Source organism: Melanotaenia boesemani, chromosome 7 (genome assembly GCF_017639745.1).
Source record: "Melanotaenia boesemani isolate fMelBoe1 chromosome 7, fMelBoe1.pri, whole genome shotgun sequence".
NCBI lineage: Eukaryota > Metazoa > Chordata > Actinopteri > Atheriniformes > Melanotaeniidae > Melanotaenia > Melanotaenia boesemani.
In genome coordinates this window covers 34,753,061-34,771,033 of record NC_055688.1, presented here as the reverse complement: position 1 = coordinate 34,771,033, position 17,973 = coordinate 34,753,061, and the positions used below count along the sequence as shown (strand labels likewise).

At 37.8% G+C, this 17,973-nt stretch overlaps 1 protein-coding gene across 3 annotated transcripts in view; it reads left to right on the top strand.

The window, feature by feature from the left end:
- LOC121643528 (gamma-aminobutyric acid receptor subunit alpha-2) overlaps positions 1-17,973 on the top strand; it is a 49,988-nt gene that overhangs the window by 14,235 nt on the left and 17,780 nt on the right. For all 3 annotated transcript variants that reach the window (XM_041990993.1, XM_041990992.1, XM_041990991.1), the window contains exons 4-7: positions 6,660-6,727; positions 12,418-12,638; positions 15,154-15,236; positions 16,029-16,172. In XM_041990993.1, the coding sequence (XP_041846927.1) occupies positions 6,660-6,727; positions 12,418-12,638; positions 15,154-15,236; positions 16,029-16,172 (516 nt within the window). The remainder of the gene's footprint in view (positions 1-6,659; positions 6,728-12,417; positions 12,639-15,153; positions 15,237-16,028; positions 16,173-17,973) is intronic.

Below are 17,973 nucleotides of genomic sequence, written 5' to 3'. Positions count from 1 at the left end.
ATAAATTCTCAAAATCATCTATTAACAAAAAAAATAAAAGAAATTGGGAAAAAAAGACAAAATAAACCAAACTGTACTCAAAAGCCATTAATTAACAAGTAAAAGGAAAAGTTTAGCTTCCACATCAATACACAAGGAGGTACATGTCGACAAAGAAGTTATTTCTGTCACAGACAGGACAATTTAAATTATTTTCATTCATAACAATTTTCAAATACGACATATTGAAAACAGTAAAAAAGGGATTGGCTGACGTAGGTAACCCAGCTGCTCACATCGCTGCTAATCAATCAGGAAATTTGGTGTTATTTCCCTGATTTAGGCTGTGTCCGAATGTCCCCCCTACTCCATACATAGTGCCCTATATAGGGTCACACCATTTTGTCGGAGTGTCCGAATGTCCAGAGAGAAAAAAGTAGGGCACTCAAAATTACCCACAATGCATCTTGAAAAGTAGTGAGCATCGATGGTCACTAGACGGGTTAATATAGACCACAATGCGTTGCGGGCAGAAGCTCAAAATGGCGCAAGGAGGCGAAAAAAATTGAGCTGCGCAAAATTTCCTATAAGCAAACAATGAATGAAATACAACATAAGGAATAAAAATAAAAATATTTACACACAACTTTGGATTGGATTTGGAATGACATCTTGATGCGGGTTGTGGTTGCCGTGGTGACGGCGGTAGTCACATGGTTTGCAGCGACGAAAAAATAAGCAGCTTCATGTCCGAATCGCCAAAAGAATATGTGAAGTTAGGGAGTAGGGTTGACATTCGGACACAGCTTTAGTGTTCTGATGTGCTACCCGTGCAGTGACTACGTTGGATAGCAGTAACGAGAGGATGGGTCATGTCATGTGTGTACAAGCAGTCACAGAAAATTTTGACAACATGGGAAATTTTTCCCTGCTGACCTGAGAAAAAAAAATGTACTATGTATTTGTGATGTTAGAAGAAATTAGTTTTTACATCATTGTTATAATAATTTAGTTTAAAAACATGCTAAAAATTGTTATGGTACATTTTTGCAGGATCTCAACCTAACAAAAATGTCTTTTTAAGTTTGTACAATATATTTGAAGGTAAGGCACAAACAGTGGCCAAAATTTTTTCAGACATAAACTCGTTTTCATCTGTGAGTGGATCCAGTGGCCTCAGGTTCAGCAATGACTACAGGCCTTCTTCTATGGTCCTTTTAAGACATTACTTATCCAAAATAATGCTTTACTGCAGTTTTAAAGCTCAGACGGGTTCTGACTTCACACACAGTTTTGTCCATTCAGAGACACTGTAGTAAAAATGGTGGCACAAATATGGCAGCTGCCATGTATGTGGACCCACAGTAAACAGATATAAATGGCTCATTCTTAGAATAAAAACTCAACAGTTATTTTAGTAAAATGATTATATACTAATAGAAACACATTTGTTAATGATATATTACATTTTTCTGTCACTGACCTTTCGGTTTTGTTTCACACTCCACCTTTAAATCTCTCTCGGTAAGTTCTTTTGGATTTGAAGCTCAAAACATTAAAAAGAAAATCAGTATTATTCTAATCTGTCTAATGAAATATTAATCAGCATTTGTGGTGTTTGCACTGTATTAATGTGACATGATTGTAGTTTATCTTCAAAGTCCGAGCTGCTACAACCCGAAACACAACAAAAAAACCCAGCAGAGCTAACAACATGTTAGCATTAAGTCAAATATTTTGCCAATATCATTAGCTATTTGGCGACAAATACATTCATTAAAAGGGAGTCATTATTTCTGAAATCAGCAGTTGGCAGAGGAAGATTGAAGCATTGCAGATAATTAATTTATGCTCTGCTAATAAAACTGAGGACAGTTTGTTCACTGTTGTCAAATCTGTCTTGTTGGATAAAGAGTTAATCTCTGAGCTAATGTCAGTCACTGTACTGGTCCAGCATTTCGTTTTTTGCTAATGTTCTCCATCTCCCTCCAAACTGGCATGAGTTAAGGTGACATTTGGACAGTTCCACAGTGGAATGCACAGTCCCTTATATAGGCAGGTTGTGTCTTAGCAATCAAACATGGTTCAGCAGACCCATCTGTAGCAAATGATTCAGACTGCATGACAAACACGTGTGCGACTGTTGTTGCTTACTAAATGAACTTTAGGTATTGTCCTTGTTCCCATATATCGTAAAGTCCTCAGGCACTAAATGCACTCTTGATATTTTCAAATAGTAAACACATGCATTCCCCAGGCTTCATGCTTTTTTAGGTTTGCTTCTGCAAAAAAATAGGTTTTGTTTTGAGTATGTTCCTATACAAAGCAAATGGGCCTGACCTGCCATTTGGTGGTGGATTTGGGTTTTCATGGACTTTTGTCCATTGTTTGTTCTTGAGGGCTTTTGTTTACAATGCAGATACTTTTTTTATGTTTTTTTTTCTCTCATGTGACAAAATCATGCCCTGCTGTCACACTGTTAGCACTGATGGAAAATTAAATGGAGAGCCAAGCAACCTTGTTTTGGTGAGGCATCTTTGTGTGACAAGTAAAAAGAGGCTTCTGCTTACATAAGCAATGTATTTGCAAATAACACCAACCAACCTATAGTTTTCACTACACACCCTGTCCAAATTTCTAATTAATTCTAAATACAGTATGGTTAATAACCAGAAAGCTAAATTACACTAATTTAATAAATAAAATTTATTCTTACCAGGTTATAATGAGGCCATTACAACCTCAGATGATCACCAACAGACAAGATATGGTGAGGATACTGGGTCAGTTGGGTTATTTACCAAAATGTAGAGCCAGTGTGTGAAAAACTAAATCAATCCCTCTATTAAAAACCTTACAGATCCACCTTTAGCAGCCATAAATAAAAATAGTTTTAGATTTGATGTCATCAGTTTCACACAATGCTGTGGAGAAATTTCGCTCCACACCTTTTTTTGTGATATTGCTTCAGTTTATTGAGGCTTTGAATGTTTTAATCTCTCATCATAACTTTATATGGATCACTGCAACATCTTGATTCTTTTATTTTTTTATTGGTCTGTTGTAGATTTGTTAATGTTTGGATTATTGTCCTGTTGAATGAGCCAGGCCATGTTTTTGGATTATGGGCATATTAACTCATTATTAATGCAATAACACATTCATTAATTTGCACTGACAATTATTTTATCGCATTTTAACTCTGTTTTTATTTTCTTTTTTCTTTTATTAATGTCTGTTTCTCACCATGAATACCCAGGCAAACAAAGTACAGGTTACAGGAGGAGGGATGCTGGCTTGTGATGGCTGTCATCTCGGCCATTGAGAGTATCTGTGGATGGTAGGGGCGGAGCTAGAGGGGTGGTCAGGGTGCACTGGCCACCTCTGAATTCTGACACCCCAGGTGCCACCTCAGGTGATTGACTGGTCAACAAAGGTTTAGCTCTCAGACAGATGGACTAATATTTGACTCTAGAATACACTGATATACACTACCAGTTATAAGTCTGGACACATTTTCCCATAATAAAAAAAGTGTGCTCTAACTTTTGACTGGTAATGTATATATTTGCTAGGAGTTCACAGTTAACTCAATGTGCCCAGGTTCTCTGGCTACAAAACAAGCCCACATCATCAGCCCTCCACCACCGTGCTTGACTGTTAGTATGAAGCTTTTTTTAACTGATACACTGTGTTTGGTGCTGTGCATTTGTACCAAACAACTCCACTTTGGTATTGATATAGTACTGTGGTTTGTTCAGATGCAACTTTGCAATCCTAAGCTGTCCTGCCATGTTCTTTTTAGAGAGGAGAGCCTTTCAAACAAGCCATTCATGTTCAGTCTTTTTCTAATTGTGCTGTCATGAACTTTAATATTTAACATGCTTACTGAGGCGTGTAGTCCTGAGATGTAGCTCTTGGGTTTTTTACAGTTTCTCTGAGCTTTGCACGGTCTGACCCATGGCTGAACTTGCTGGGACATCCACTCCTGGGAACATCAACAACCGCCTTGAATGTTTTCCACTTATGAATATTCTTTTTCTCTGTACAATTATGGACTCCAGATAGTTTGGAAATGGTCAATAACCCTTCCCAGGTTGATGGGCAGCAGCAGCTAATGTCTAATGTAATTACTAATGTCTTTTCTCCTCTGAATGTTAACACACATCAGAATTCTGCAAACCAGAAAACTACTAAAACTTCAGCTTTTATAGAGGAGCTCACACTAATAATGATCAACCAATGAATTGCATTTGATTATCAGCACCTGGCTGCTGTTCCAACTCATTAATCCCATGGAAGCAGTAAGGGTGAACATAGTTTTTCACAAACTGCTTCTACATTTGTGCTTGGATTTTGTTAAGCGAGTAATTACAGGTTATGTTTTTGTTCACCTGAAGGTGTATTTAGGTCATTTTAAGACTTGATAAAACCTTGCATGTGTATAATACAAAAACAAATCTAATATTTTTCAATTGCAAGCAGGATGATTGTAGAAATATATAAAGAAACGATGAAAACTACGAATTAACAAGCACTATTTTTTGCACTCTAGCAGTCAAATGTTTGGACATATTTTCTCAGTTTGGGAAGTGTATCCAAACTTTTATCTGGTAGTGTGTATAACAGAAAACCACCTTTAAATATGTGTCCACAGTAGTGGACGCTATGCATCAAAGGGTCACATCAAGTCAATATATCTATTATTGCTAATCATGTTTTTTGTGTGTGTGTTTTATGTAAAACAGGACATGTGTCATAGTAGATGTTTTTCCCTTAAACTGAGTCTTGTAAAATCTAAAAAACACACTTTCCTTCTCTCTGAAACACTTAAGGATTAATCATGCATTTATTAATGTGAAAAAGCTGTTTAGACATTCAAAATAGATCTGTAGTTAAAAATTTAACATAGACACTTACTGTGACAGAATTCTCCAAACTATGGTGGCACAAAATCTGAACAGAATGCAGGGGTTAACACTGAATGTCAAACATGTTTTACTGAGATGCTGATTCCTTTTTTTGTTCAACAATATGGAGAAATCAAACTAGTGGAGGGCTCTGTGTGCTGAAGAAAAAACATGATCAATTTAAATCAGCCTTATGCTTATTCCACACCCTGATTTACATAACTGTCTGTCATGCTAAATAGACTGAATCTGTTACCCAGCAGTTTGCCATCTCCTCTTGATTTTCATCACCTTTTAAACCAGACAGGATGGTAACACTTTATAACACAGCCAGTAATTTACTGTCTTTTTACTGTTTGAATCAGTCATTAATGAAACACTTACTGGTTCTAGCTGCTATTTCAATATGGGTCCAGTGGAAAACATAACTATCAGGGCAATACAGCAACACTTTGTAACTCTTTGTAGTTTAGCAAACAACTATCCGTATGGTGGCGTTTACAACCTGATTCTGTCCTTTAATTGCACTTAAACACTGCTCCAATGCATCAGTATATCAGGATTTGTCGGGTTTTGAATGGCTGCACAACTTTACATGCATGGGAGCACTTTGCTATTTATGATCTCTTTACATTTTAAGACAGAGTTTGCTGTGTGGAGTAAATCCTGAAAAGCTTTTTAAACTGGCCAAGCATGAATGTTTGAGCTTCAGTAATTACTGAAAGAGACATAGTGTTGAAAAAGCAAATGGACCTGATGCAGTCGCACACTTTCACACAAGTAAAAAAAACATAAAATGGCTTTACTCTTCCTGTTTGTGTCGTCAGAGCTGCTGTTACCATTACGTATGCCACATTAATAGCTCACATGGTGATTTGGTTAAATGAAAACAGTCCATAAACGACCATACAGATAATTAGTTTGCACATGAGGAGGTGAGCTGAGTTGGCACACAGTATTAATTCATGTAAGCAGTAAAGTCAGTGGCAAATGGAAAACAAAAAGACTGGTGTTTGGTTCACAGGTGCATATTGAGAATGTCAAATGAGAAAAATGGCCTGTTTGCTTTGTTTGATAAAGCAAAGAGTCCTGCTCCCTCTGTGTGCTGTAGTCGGAGCTCCTTTGTTCTGTGTTGTCCATCCAGGAATTTTACCAACATGACTGTATTCTGCATATTCTCGCAGAGCTCTACTATGTTATTTAATACACTAAAGACTTAAAAATAAATAATAAAAAAATACTTAAAAACTTTAAAAATTACTTTAACCCCTTAATGCCTGAAATTAATTTATAATGATATAAAAATAAAATAAATACAGGAAGAAAACTGGAAAAAAAAGTTACATAAGGAATGTCTGAAATAAAAATGTACAAGTTTATATTAAATAAATTAATAAGAATTAATTAAAAAAGGATAAATAATAAATAAATTATATGAAAATAAAAATAAAAATGAGTAAATCAAAAAAGAATAGTACAATAAATGAGTTGGGTAAAAAGAAATCAAATTAACAAAAGGCCAGAAGTGGTTTGTCCCAAATTTGTGATACCGGTTAGATAAAGTTTAACAAAACAACAACAAAAAAATCATCAGATGAAATATAAACATTTAAAAACTAAATATCTGGTCAAGTTTTCTGGTCTGAACTAAGAATAAGAAAAAAAATGTTTTTACCACCTGGCCATTTTTTAAAAATATTTTATTTTATTTCTTTTGTTTTTAATTAGTTGATAAACTTTTAATGATTCTTCCCTCTTTTCTTGACCCAGACAGGGTAACTGAAGTGAAGACTAACATCTACGTCACCAGCTTTGGACCAGTTTCAGACACAGACATGGTGAGTCCAGAACATTTATCCCTCATTCTGCTGCTGTAGAGAACGTCTCCACCCTCCACTCAGGCCGAGAGGAAGGGACGAGCCTTCTTCCATTTCTTTATTTTAGTTTATCAAAGCTTTGCCCCATTTGTAATTACATAACACTACTTGTATTTTCCACTCACACACACATAGATGCTGTGATACTGAAGCAGGACGTGTGTTCAGTCATCTGACCATTTTCATCTCACACATTATTAAAAGTCTTCTTGTTATTCCAGTCAGTCCTTCCTTCATTCTGAGCACTTCTGCTTGTCATTCTGAAACAAGCAGCCACCTTCACATCATATCGTCAACATCCCCCATCTTCCCGTAGAAGATCCGTTTTCCAAGTGATTAATATATTGATTCATTAGTTAAGAACAGCAGCCTTTAAAAGCAAAGTTCACCAGAGGTCTCTCCTCCACCTCATGTAAGGCTAGAAAAATAAATCAAATATAAATAAAAGTTTTTTGTTTATTTTCTATCGTGACCAAATGTGATCTCCTGTGACTAATTGGCCCACAGGGGGATCTGTGTGCTTAATTTCATCCAAATCAATTCTGGTATCCATTTTTTCAAAATATCTCTGACATAAACAGACAAACATCTGAGAGGAAAACATAACATCTTTAATTTGTTGCTGGCAGAAATATTCAATGACGGTTTAAGGTGGAGCCATTAGAGTTAAAAAAAAGCTGATATGTCAATAAATTATCAAATTATATTCAGGTCTTTAAAAGCTATATTAGTTATTTTTATGCTAAATTTAGGCTAATAATTTACTTCAGTAAATGCTTCAATTTTGCAAAAAAATGTTATTTTACTTTATTGAATGTTTACCAAGAGCTAAACCTGTTTAATAAAGAAGGAAATATTATTTAATAAATAGGAAAGAGAATAAACAAGATACACATGAGATGAACAATAAGTAAATAATAAGCTCAACAAAATATAGCAGTAGCATAAGTTACTAGTCTAAATGTTATGTTCTCTATTTGGTTCTGTAGTAGTTCTTTAATGGCATTAGTTTGGTTATTTTATTCAAGATTAAATCTGCTGCATTTAAATAAAGAGGATCACACTGTAATGTCATGATGCAGTAATGAGCTTTTAACCAAACTGTACAGCACAGAACCAGAACCAGAAGAATCACAGAGAGCTTTATTACAAAGCTCCATGCACATGCAAACAGCTTTAGTAGTTCATGAAATTTACACCTACATACACGCATTGGCCACTTTTATCAGGTCCATTTTCTAGTACCAGATTGGACCCCCTTTTTCCTTCAGACCTGCCTTAATTCTTGGTGTCATAGATTCAAAACGGTGTTGGAAACCTTCCTCAGAGATGCCACGTTGGTACTAAGGGGCCCAAAATGTGCCAAGAAAATCCCCCCCCCCCACCATTACACCAGCAGCAGCCTGAAGCGTTGATCCAAGGCAGGATGGATCCATGTTTTCATGATGTTTCCGCCAGATTCTGAGCCTAGCATCTGAATGTGGAGCTGAAATGGAGACTCATCAGACCAGCAACGTTTCTCCATCTTCTATTGTCCAGTGTTGGTGAGTGTGTGTGAATTGTAGCCTCAGTTTCCTGTTCTTAGCTGGCAGGAGGCACCCGGTGTGTCTTCGCTGCTGGAGCCCATCTGCTTCAAGGCTGGACGTGTTGTGTGTTCAGAGATGCTGTTCTGCAGATTTTGGTTGGAACCAGTGCTTATTATATATAGACTTCCTGTTGCCTTTTTATCATCTCCAACCAGTCTGCCCATTCTCCTCTGACCTCTGACATCAACCAGACATTCTGGTCCAGACAACTGCTGCTCACTGAATATTTACTCATCTTCAGACCATCTCTGGAAACCCTGGAGATGGTTGTGGGTGAAAAATCCAGTAAATACTCAGACCAACAACCATGTCACATTCAAAGTCTCTAAAATCTCCTTTCTTCCTCATTCTGATGCTCAGTTTGAACTTCGGTAATTCGTCTTCACCATGTCTACGTGACTAGATGTGTTGAGTTGCTGCCATGTGATTGGCTGATTTAATGTTTGTTATATTTAATGTTAACAAGCAACAAGATGTACCTAATAAATAAAGTGTGAAGGGTCTTCATTAGAAGAGTACAAAGAAGATGAAGTTAGATCAGAAAAAAACTGCTTAATCGTATAATTGGATTTTACAGCAGGAGTGAAAACACAAAAAATGACAAATATTTTATAAATATCTCAGGTTACAGCCTACATTTGAATCTTCAACCCTGTAGATTTATGTAGCATTGCTTTACTGGATTAAAGATGGCTGACAACAACACAAGAGGTGTAATAAACTGAAGATGATGCTGTGGTGAACTGAGTTAAGCTGGGTTTCAGTGTACAGACATCTAAATGTCACAGGCTTTTCAACTGTGACAAGAAAAAACCAAAGAAAAAAAAAACGGTATTTCTCATCCTCAGCCGTTGTGTGTGAATCACATAAGCACAGATACACATTTGACAGTGCAGTGCTTTCTGCCCTAATTCCTCTCTTCTGTGTGGTTTCTCTTGACAACGGAGGTCAAGAGGGTTGCCCTGGCCTCACTGCTAGCTTAGGAAACCACCAACTCATGGAGCTGGGAGTAACATGGAGAAGTACAGGCCTTAGTTTGTCAAAATTAGTCAAACAGAGAGCACCTAAGGTTTAAATTGGCAGGTGAAATAAGTTGTAAGAAGCACTGCTTACAGGCCGCCACATGCTACAATTTCTTTCTAATCTCCTGAGACAACTCTTTCTTTGCTTCCTCTGGTCCATGTTGAGTGTGGTACACACCATGTCACCAAACAGCACAGTGACTACCTGTAGCCTATATATAGGCCCACTGACTGATTACAAGGTTGTAGACACCTGTGATGCTAATTGGTGGACACACCTTGGATTAACATTATTTTCAGTCTTTTCTAGGAGTACCATCATTTTTGTCCAGGCCTGTTTCATGAGTTTCTTTTTTAAAATAATTCTATTGAAGCATGGTTGAAAAGCAATGTCTGACTTTCATTGGTTAAATTTCATAGAATATTTATTTATTATTACTTTTGTCAGATTCAAGCTATTTCTGTGACCATTGTGAGTTTTTCTTTCATTAACCGAAGAGTACCAACAATTTTGTCCACTTCTGTACAACTTGATGCCATTTTGATGTTTTTTCATACGTAGCTCCACTTTCAAAACCCTTATGCGGGAACATCTGTTGAACTTTATAGCTTGTGCTGGAATACAGCTAGTAGTTGTTTTAGATAATGCTAAACTTTAGTAACTCTTTTCTTCTTAAAAAACTAACATGGCCAGCAACACAACAGTGTACATCATGTACAGTGGTATCCTTCAGCCTAAAGACTATAGGAAAAATAGAAAATTAAATTACATTTATGACAATTGTTACAAGATACAAGATACCTTGTTTAGTAAATGTAGATGCCTGTCTGACGTCATTAGCCCAGAAATCATGATTCTGCCCATGTCGGCAGATAGGAGGTAATTAGGACTCCCAGTAATTCATTCATTTGTATAGCGCCAATTCCAAACATCATCTCAGCACACTTTACAGGTAAATAAATTCCAGCCCATTCATAAAAAAATCGCCTAGTTAGAAAAACCAAGAAATTGCATGGAATCTTGACTTTGATTCAGTCCCCTATGCACGGGGTGGCGGGCGACAGTGGAGAGGAAAAACTACCTTTCAACAGGAAGGAAAAACCTCTGGCAGAACCAGACTCAGGGAGGCTACAGACTGAATGCTGGATTCGTCGACATCTCCTTGTGGTTTTACTGTAGGTGGCAGCAGCGATTAAACGTGTGTCCCCTGTTGGTTGGCACAGGTGTTCGACATGTCTTGCAAAGATACTGTGTTTGTAGCGTCATCTCTCTTCTAACCAGTGTATTTCCAAATAGCTGACATGTTCTTTTTAGCCACGAGTTCTTTTCATCCACATTTGCGTCACTCCTTTCACTACCTTCAAACATCACAACACTCTCCCATGTTCTCTGTTGCTGCAGCCGTTAGCATCTACATGGAGCATCCAGGAGAGGCCCATTTGATTTGCCATCAGTGCACACAGAGCATGAAGGCACGGCAGTGTTCACAACAGCATCACATCACTTCCTTCCATCACTCATATTTATCACAGTTTTGGCATTTGCTCCAAATGTCTATCATGCAGGCTAATATCTCAATTAATGTCAATTATTGATTTATTGGGAAGCCCTACAATGCTCCCACCACATGCATCACTGCGCATAGGCCACCATGTTCTGGGTGGCACCTAAGAAATCAGGCTCATGATTAATTGTAATAATAATCCCAGCATATCTAAAGTTACGCATTTTACAGCCTTCTGAACGGTAAAGTGTGATCCAGTGTTGTTGAGGATTTACTGCTGTGGGCTGCAACAACACCAAAAACACACAAACAAACAAAAAGCTCTGCAAGCACTGTTACGGCCCTGCTTGGCATAGACAAGCTGTGGCCGTTTGTGTGTGATTAGGGGCGGCAGAGCGCTGCCCAGGGTGGCCAAGGCCAGCGCCTTTGTCCCCGCCCCTGTGTGACTGGCACCCCTCTGGACCAGTCAGGCTGCAGCCTACGGAGAAGCTCTGGCTGAAAAGGCTGCAGCCGAGGCAGGTCTGGAGGGGGAGATGCCAGAAAGGCTCAGGCCGCTCTCCCCCTCATGTTGTGCACTGGGTGTGTGTGTGTCGCGACCACCTCCTCTTCACAATGGGTGCTTTAAGTGTTTAGTTGAGTTAAGTTTACTTTGTGGTTGTTTTAGAGCTGGGCTAGGTTAGTGTTTTATTGTGTTGTGACGACGGTCACTTTAGTTATGGGCCTGTTGCTTATGTTTGGTTTTAGTTTCCTCACCGAGTTGCGGTTGTGTCTGTGTGTGCACTCGGTGAGTGTTTGGTATAGGTTTTGGTTTGTTTCTTTCTGCAGGTCCGCTAACCCCAGCTCATCTTTATTTTGTTTTACAGGTTGTCCAACACTTTCACGGGAATTGTAAATAAATGTGCTTTTATTTTGAAGTACCATCTGTCCTCACCGTGTTTTTTGTTACGCCCTTCCATACCCCTGAGTCGGGTCGTAACACATCTGAATTTAGACGTGTCATTGTTCACTTTGATTGACAGGTGTGTGATATCTGAGCCCCTGGCATGTTCAATGACAGTTGGTAAATGTCAGTACTGCAGTCACATTACTTGTATCCAGGGGTTGAAATGGAATTTGCAATATGGGTTGAACCTGGTTGTCTGATTTACTGTTTGATACGTTAACAACTTGGCTACAGTTACAGTACAGGAAAAAGAAGATAACTGATTGTAAAGAATCAAAAAGTGATAAAAAACACAGATATGACGACTGTGTGAAGTTATTTGGCTGATAAAACATCTTTAAAACTGGTTCAGTGAGGTATAAACAATAAAAGGAAAAATTACAATTTTTTTCTCAAAAATGAACCCCAATAATATCAAATATATTTTGTAATGGTTATTAGATATATATTCTTTTTAAATCTGGGTTTAATAGGACTTAATGGGATATTTCTGTCCTCAAATATAAGGATGGCAATAAAATTGAAATAAAAAATTGATTTCTTAAATTAAGAAATCAATAATATGACTTTAATATTTTGTCTCCTCTGTCTTCAGGAGTACACCATAGATGTTTTCTTTCGGCAAAGCTGGAAGGACGAGAGGTTGAAATTTCATGGACCAATGAACATTTTACCTCTCAACAACCTGATGGCAAGTAAGATCTGGACTCCGGACACCTTCTTTCACAATGGGAAAAAATCTGTGGCTCATAACATGACCATGCCTAACAAATTGCTAAGGATCAAAGATGATGGGACCCTGCTGTACACCATGAGGTAACTAAAATCACAAGTCCACGTTAGCAAAACGACATAGTTGTATTTTTCACACAGAAAGCTTATTGATACCATTTCATCCATCAGCAAAATACAAAGCTACATATTTGCTTGACAGTCCAGCAACTCAAGACCACAAAATGACATTTACACTTTGCTTTTTGCATAAACATGTTTTGTAGTGTACACTAGTCAGCTTTGGATGGACATTTATGTGTACTTGTTACATTTAAAGGGAGCATGATGACCTGTTTTTCAATGTGCAAATAAGCTGCTAGCTTTCACGTCATCTTAAAGTTCCTGTTCAGCAGTGATTAAAAACCTAGAAACTCATCTGTGTCTGTCAAGATGGTTTTCTTTGAAATGTCTGTCATGAAAAACCTCTCATGGCTATAACTGGTTGAGAGGGTGCTTCACATATGGAAGGTGAAATCACTAGGATTCAGGTTTGATTCCCAACCTGTACTTTACTTTGTTTCATGTCATTCCCACCTCCCTCACCACCCACCTTAAGGTCTCTCCCCCACTATTACATAGTCCATGACTGGGGATCTTTGAATATTCTGAAATGACACTGTCCACATCTCCTTCCACCATTGAATTAAATGTGAGTGTAAGCTTTGAGGGGCAGCTGGCTGGGTGCTAGCAAAGCCTAGCAACCGCTTACCCAGGCCAAATCATGGCTGCTATCGGGTGCTGGCTAGGCTAGGAGCTAAGTCCCCGCCGTTGGCAGTGAGAGTCCACTGTCACAGTCTGTGCAAAGTTCTGATAGATAGCAGCCGCTAGCCTCGCCTAGCTTCCAGCATGCATCTCTTTGTAGCATGCGCTAGCTTCTGATTGCATCAGCTCCTCGTGTAAAACACAAGTTGTCATGATTTTTCAATTTTCTGTGGAACATTGACCTAAAACTGTAGTAAGAGTTAGACCTCAAAAAGTTTTCTGCTTCTGGGTATCTATTAGGGGACAGAAGACAAGTATCACATTGTGTGCAACAGGATTTTGAGCAAAGTTTATACCATAAATTGAAGCTAAATGTCTCAGAAACTGTATGTGACATATATGTCACGTCGGGCTCTTATGGGTAAATTGTTTCTTTTTTTGCAGTTAGCTTTTTCACGTTATTGTACTATGAACATGTAAATTTGGAGTCTGTTTCTGTAATCCTATTGGTATTTCCCCATATTTAAAAAAATACAGGGTAGAATGTGAAATACTATAGACAAAATTGTAATATTCCTTTTTTATATTTGTTTTTTACAGCATAGAAACAATGGAAGAGAAATAATTTGGGAGACTAAACTAAATGACCTTTAGTCACTGAACTAAAGAAAACCTTCAGTCATCCAGAATTTAATGTCAGAAAGACAAGTTAAGAGATTGGTGATGCTACTAGGATCTGTGGGCAAGTACAGTTGAACAATCTGCATAAAAAGGGTGATTTTGCCCTCAAGGCAGCATGTAAACTATAAACAGAAGAAGACTGAGGACTGAGCCTTGAGGTTCCCCACAACTGAGCTAAGTCACCGTAGAAGTAAAATGATGGAAATGTTCTGGTAATGAGCATAATAAGCTAAGAGCGGACTTCTTAATTCCAACCTGGGAAATGAAGGAGGATGTTGTGATCAACAGAATCAAAGAATTAAACGTGTGAGAATCAAAATATAATATTCTCTTATACCTGCACTGAGCAGTGTGTCGTTGGTCACTTTAACGAGGGCTGCCATGGAGTGCTCTAAAACCAAACTGAAAACTGTTAAGAATACTGTTTTCATTCACAAATTATATAACCTGTGCAGATATTACTTTGTCCAAGACTTAAAAAGAAAGGAAAGCTTAAAGAGCCGGTAGTTCATTAGAGATGTGGGGTTTAAATTTCTTCAGCAGTGGGTGAACAACAACATGCTTAAAACTATCTAGAAAATATCTAGAGGCCAGAGACAAATTAAAAATCCTTAAAATAACAGGCTGACTGTGGGGAACACTTCTTTAAGCAGCCGAGTGGGAACAATATCCAGAGTGCAGGAGAGAGGGTAGGTGGTGCTTTGCAGAAATCTCCAGTCAGAGCATAAATGGAAGATTTTGCTCATGTTAGATCTAATAGGCATTTAAATGAGGCTGAAACCTTTTCTTTATTATTATTTACAGAAGAGGGACTTCATAGATGTCAGCCTTTAAAGTTAAGGTTTTGTAAGCATGTTGTAAGAAAGACAAGTAACCCAGAAATTCATCTGTATTTATCGTGCATCGTTTTTATGCAGCAGTACAGTTTCTTTCCTCAGACACTATCGCTGTGATTTTTGCTGGTTAACACTACAGTTCAGGCCTACTTTGCTCTGCTGGTTCTAGTAAAGACAAATTATTTCTGTTTCAAGGCATTACAGATGGGAAGCATCTTGAAAAGTGCATGAGGCTTTTTCAGTTTGTTTCTTTTTGTTTTTCATATGGTGCTGAATCTGTGATGTTTACTTTTCATGCATTTGCAAAGTCTCTTTAATATTTTGTGAATTGGATGCAGGTTAACTGTGCATGCAGAGTGCCCAATGCATCTGGAGGATTTCCCCATGGACTTTCACTCCTGTCCACTAAAATTTGGCAGCTGTGAGTAACTGATGGTGATAGTGCCGAAGGGAACTTAAACTAAAATGCTTTTTCTTTTCTTTTTCTTGTTTTTTTTTTCCTTCTCACTGGTTCTTTGGCGAGACTACAGCCTAAGGACCAACTCAAGCTGAAATGCATGGCTCAGGTTTTTGGCTGTGGCCCGACAAAAATGAAGCTCCATTTAAAATCTATAACACATCCAAATATTCTTGTTTTTAGGAAATTACATTTTGTATGAAATCTGATGGCAGTTGCTTCCTCATATTTGGATGAATGATCTTTTTTTCTTTTGTTTTGAGCTGTTTTAAAGTGTTTAAAAGCAGGTGATTAATTTGTCATTATCAGAGCATTTGAGCTCAATGGGTCGTGTCTGAAATGCCTTGACATCTTAAATGAATTAGATGTCCTATTTGCAGCTTTCCACAGTATTTCACATTTAATTCTTGGCTCATTTGCTACCATTTTGCAACAATAACAATATAATTAATAGATTATTTAATTTTTTTCAATAGAAATATTAAAAGAGTTTGTTTTTTTTTTACTAGGGTACCGATGCTTAGTTTAGAACATATATTGACCATTTGAAACTAAGAAAGGTAAAATTTGCCTGGCATTGATTACTCTTTTTGGTTTTTACGATTATTTCTTTTTATCTCTGCAGTACTTTTTAAAATTGTAATGGGGACTTTTTCATTTGGGTAACTGTAATTATTTAAAAAGAATAATTCATTGATAGCTGCATCTGTCCCAGATTTATCCCATGTGGGTTTATCCCTTTCCCTCCTTTTTTAGACGCCTACACAATCTCAGAAGTGACTTATGCGTGGACTCGAAATGCCTCAGACTCGGTAGTGGTTGAAGGAGAGAGCTCTCGTCTGAATCAGTACGACCTGCTTGGGCAAACTGTTGGACAAGAAACCATCAAATCGAGTACAGGTGAGGTCTTGGAGGGGATCTTGGTGGAGGTTTCACTCAAGCTTAAGGGGAATTAAATACACCTCCTTCATCTACTGCTTACCTTCGTCCTCTGCATCCTCTAGTTTAAAATAAGTCACAGATGCAGGAAATTAAGCATGCGTTCTCAAGCAAGGCAAAGTAATGAAGGCACACAGGTTTTCATGAGTAGTTTCCAGCTGCCATGTAGCAGAAGCTGGATGTTCGACAGCTGTTTTTAACATAATAAACCACAACTCTGTTCTGAAAGCAATAACATCTACAGTACGGCTTACCTGATTCATTTTGTGGCGTCAACAACAGCATATCTTTATTTCAGCTCTGCTGTAGTGTGAAAATCAAACTGTGATTTTCAGCTTGCTTGGGTGGAAGCTGAGCTCGTCCACCTCCTACATGCTGCAGGAGGTGGCATTAAGCTTGCTGCGAAAAAGTTTTGTTTTTCATGCTTACTTCATTTGGCTTGGAAAAGCAGAGAAATTTCTGCCCTGGCTTCTTTTGGTGGAAAAGTTTGAACCATAACTGACATCTTGGCATTTTAAACAAAATTTTAAAACGTGACAGTTAGGCAATATGTTTGATTCAGGCTCATTTTTTTTAAATTAAATTGAATTATTCAATCATTTGTTAAATCTTTTCCAAGAATGTTCATTGTTAAATTGTTTTTTTTTTTTTTGTTAAGTTTTTTTTTTGTTAAGTTTGACCTCAAACACCAATTATTAGCAGGTGCAGCAGACTTGTCGTGCGTTGGGCTTTACAACATGTTGCTTTAAGTTTGCTTTAAGAGTGATAAAGAAGATTTGTTTTCTACTTAGATTTAAATGGAAAACATGAAGGAAACTGTCTTGCAAACTAGCATTAAACTAGCATTAAGTTCATTTAATCAAACTCAGTGCTTCAAGTGCTTCAGTGTATTCTATAAGATATGCATTCACAGTATGAGTATCTGTCACAACAATGCTCAGAGGGGATTTTTGTTATGAGGAAAGAAGGCGAGTGCCCAGGTCGCAATCATTAGCTGTGTCCCAATTCAAGGTCTGCACACTTCGGAGTGTGCAGACTACATAGGCTGAGTAGTCTGCACACTTAACGTTCATGAAATGGGACAGCCTACCTGGCTACCTGGCCAACGAGAATTTACCATAGAAACAACAAAGACGTTTAATTACTTAAAGCTCTGAAATTACTCATAGGACACTTCAGTTAACGACCAGTAACACTGACAGTATTTTAAAAAAAAATGGTGTGAGGCTCTGTTGTTTTCAAGCTGGTACACATTTCATTAACCCCTTAAAAACCCACAAATATCAAATATTACAGAATTTTAATGGATTTTAATGTTATTTTAATGTACTTGGTTTTGTAACGTTTCTACTAAAGTGTAGTCAAAAAAACATACTTTTTTTTTAAACAAAACTTTATTGAAACCTAAAACTTCTGAGCTCGGTTGCTCATTCGCCACTGTCTTGTGCGCAATAAATTCTGGGAGAAAAGAGGTTGTGAAGGATGCATCACTTGCAGCCTTCGTTTGAAGCCAAACGAAGTGCGGGTCTGTAGGGTCAGAGGCTCCTTCAAATTCTCTGAATTGGGATAGTGCTTGGTGCACCACAATGACGTATGTAGCCGATGAATCCGCACTTAGAAGTGTTCAGACTGAATTGGGACACGCCTTTTGTAAAGTATCATTTGTGCTCATTTACATACATAAATAGGTGCGTTTGTTTCGAACTTCATTGTCCTCATACTTTCAAGCGTCCCTTACACTGATATGGTTGTTAGCTAGTAC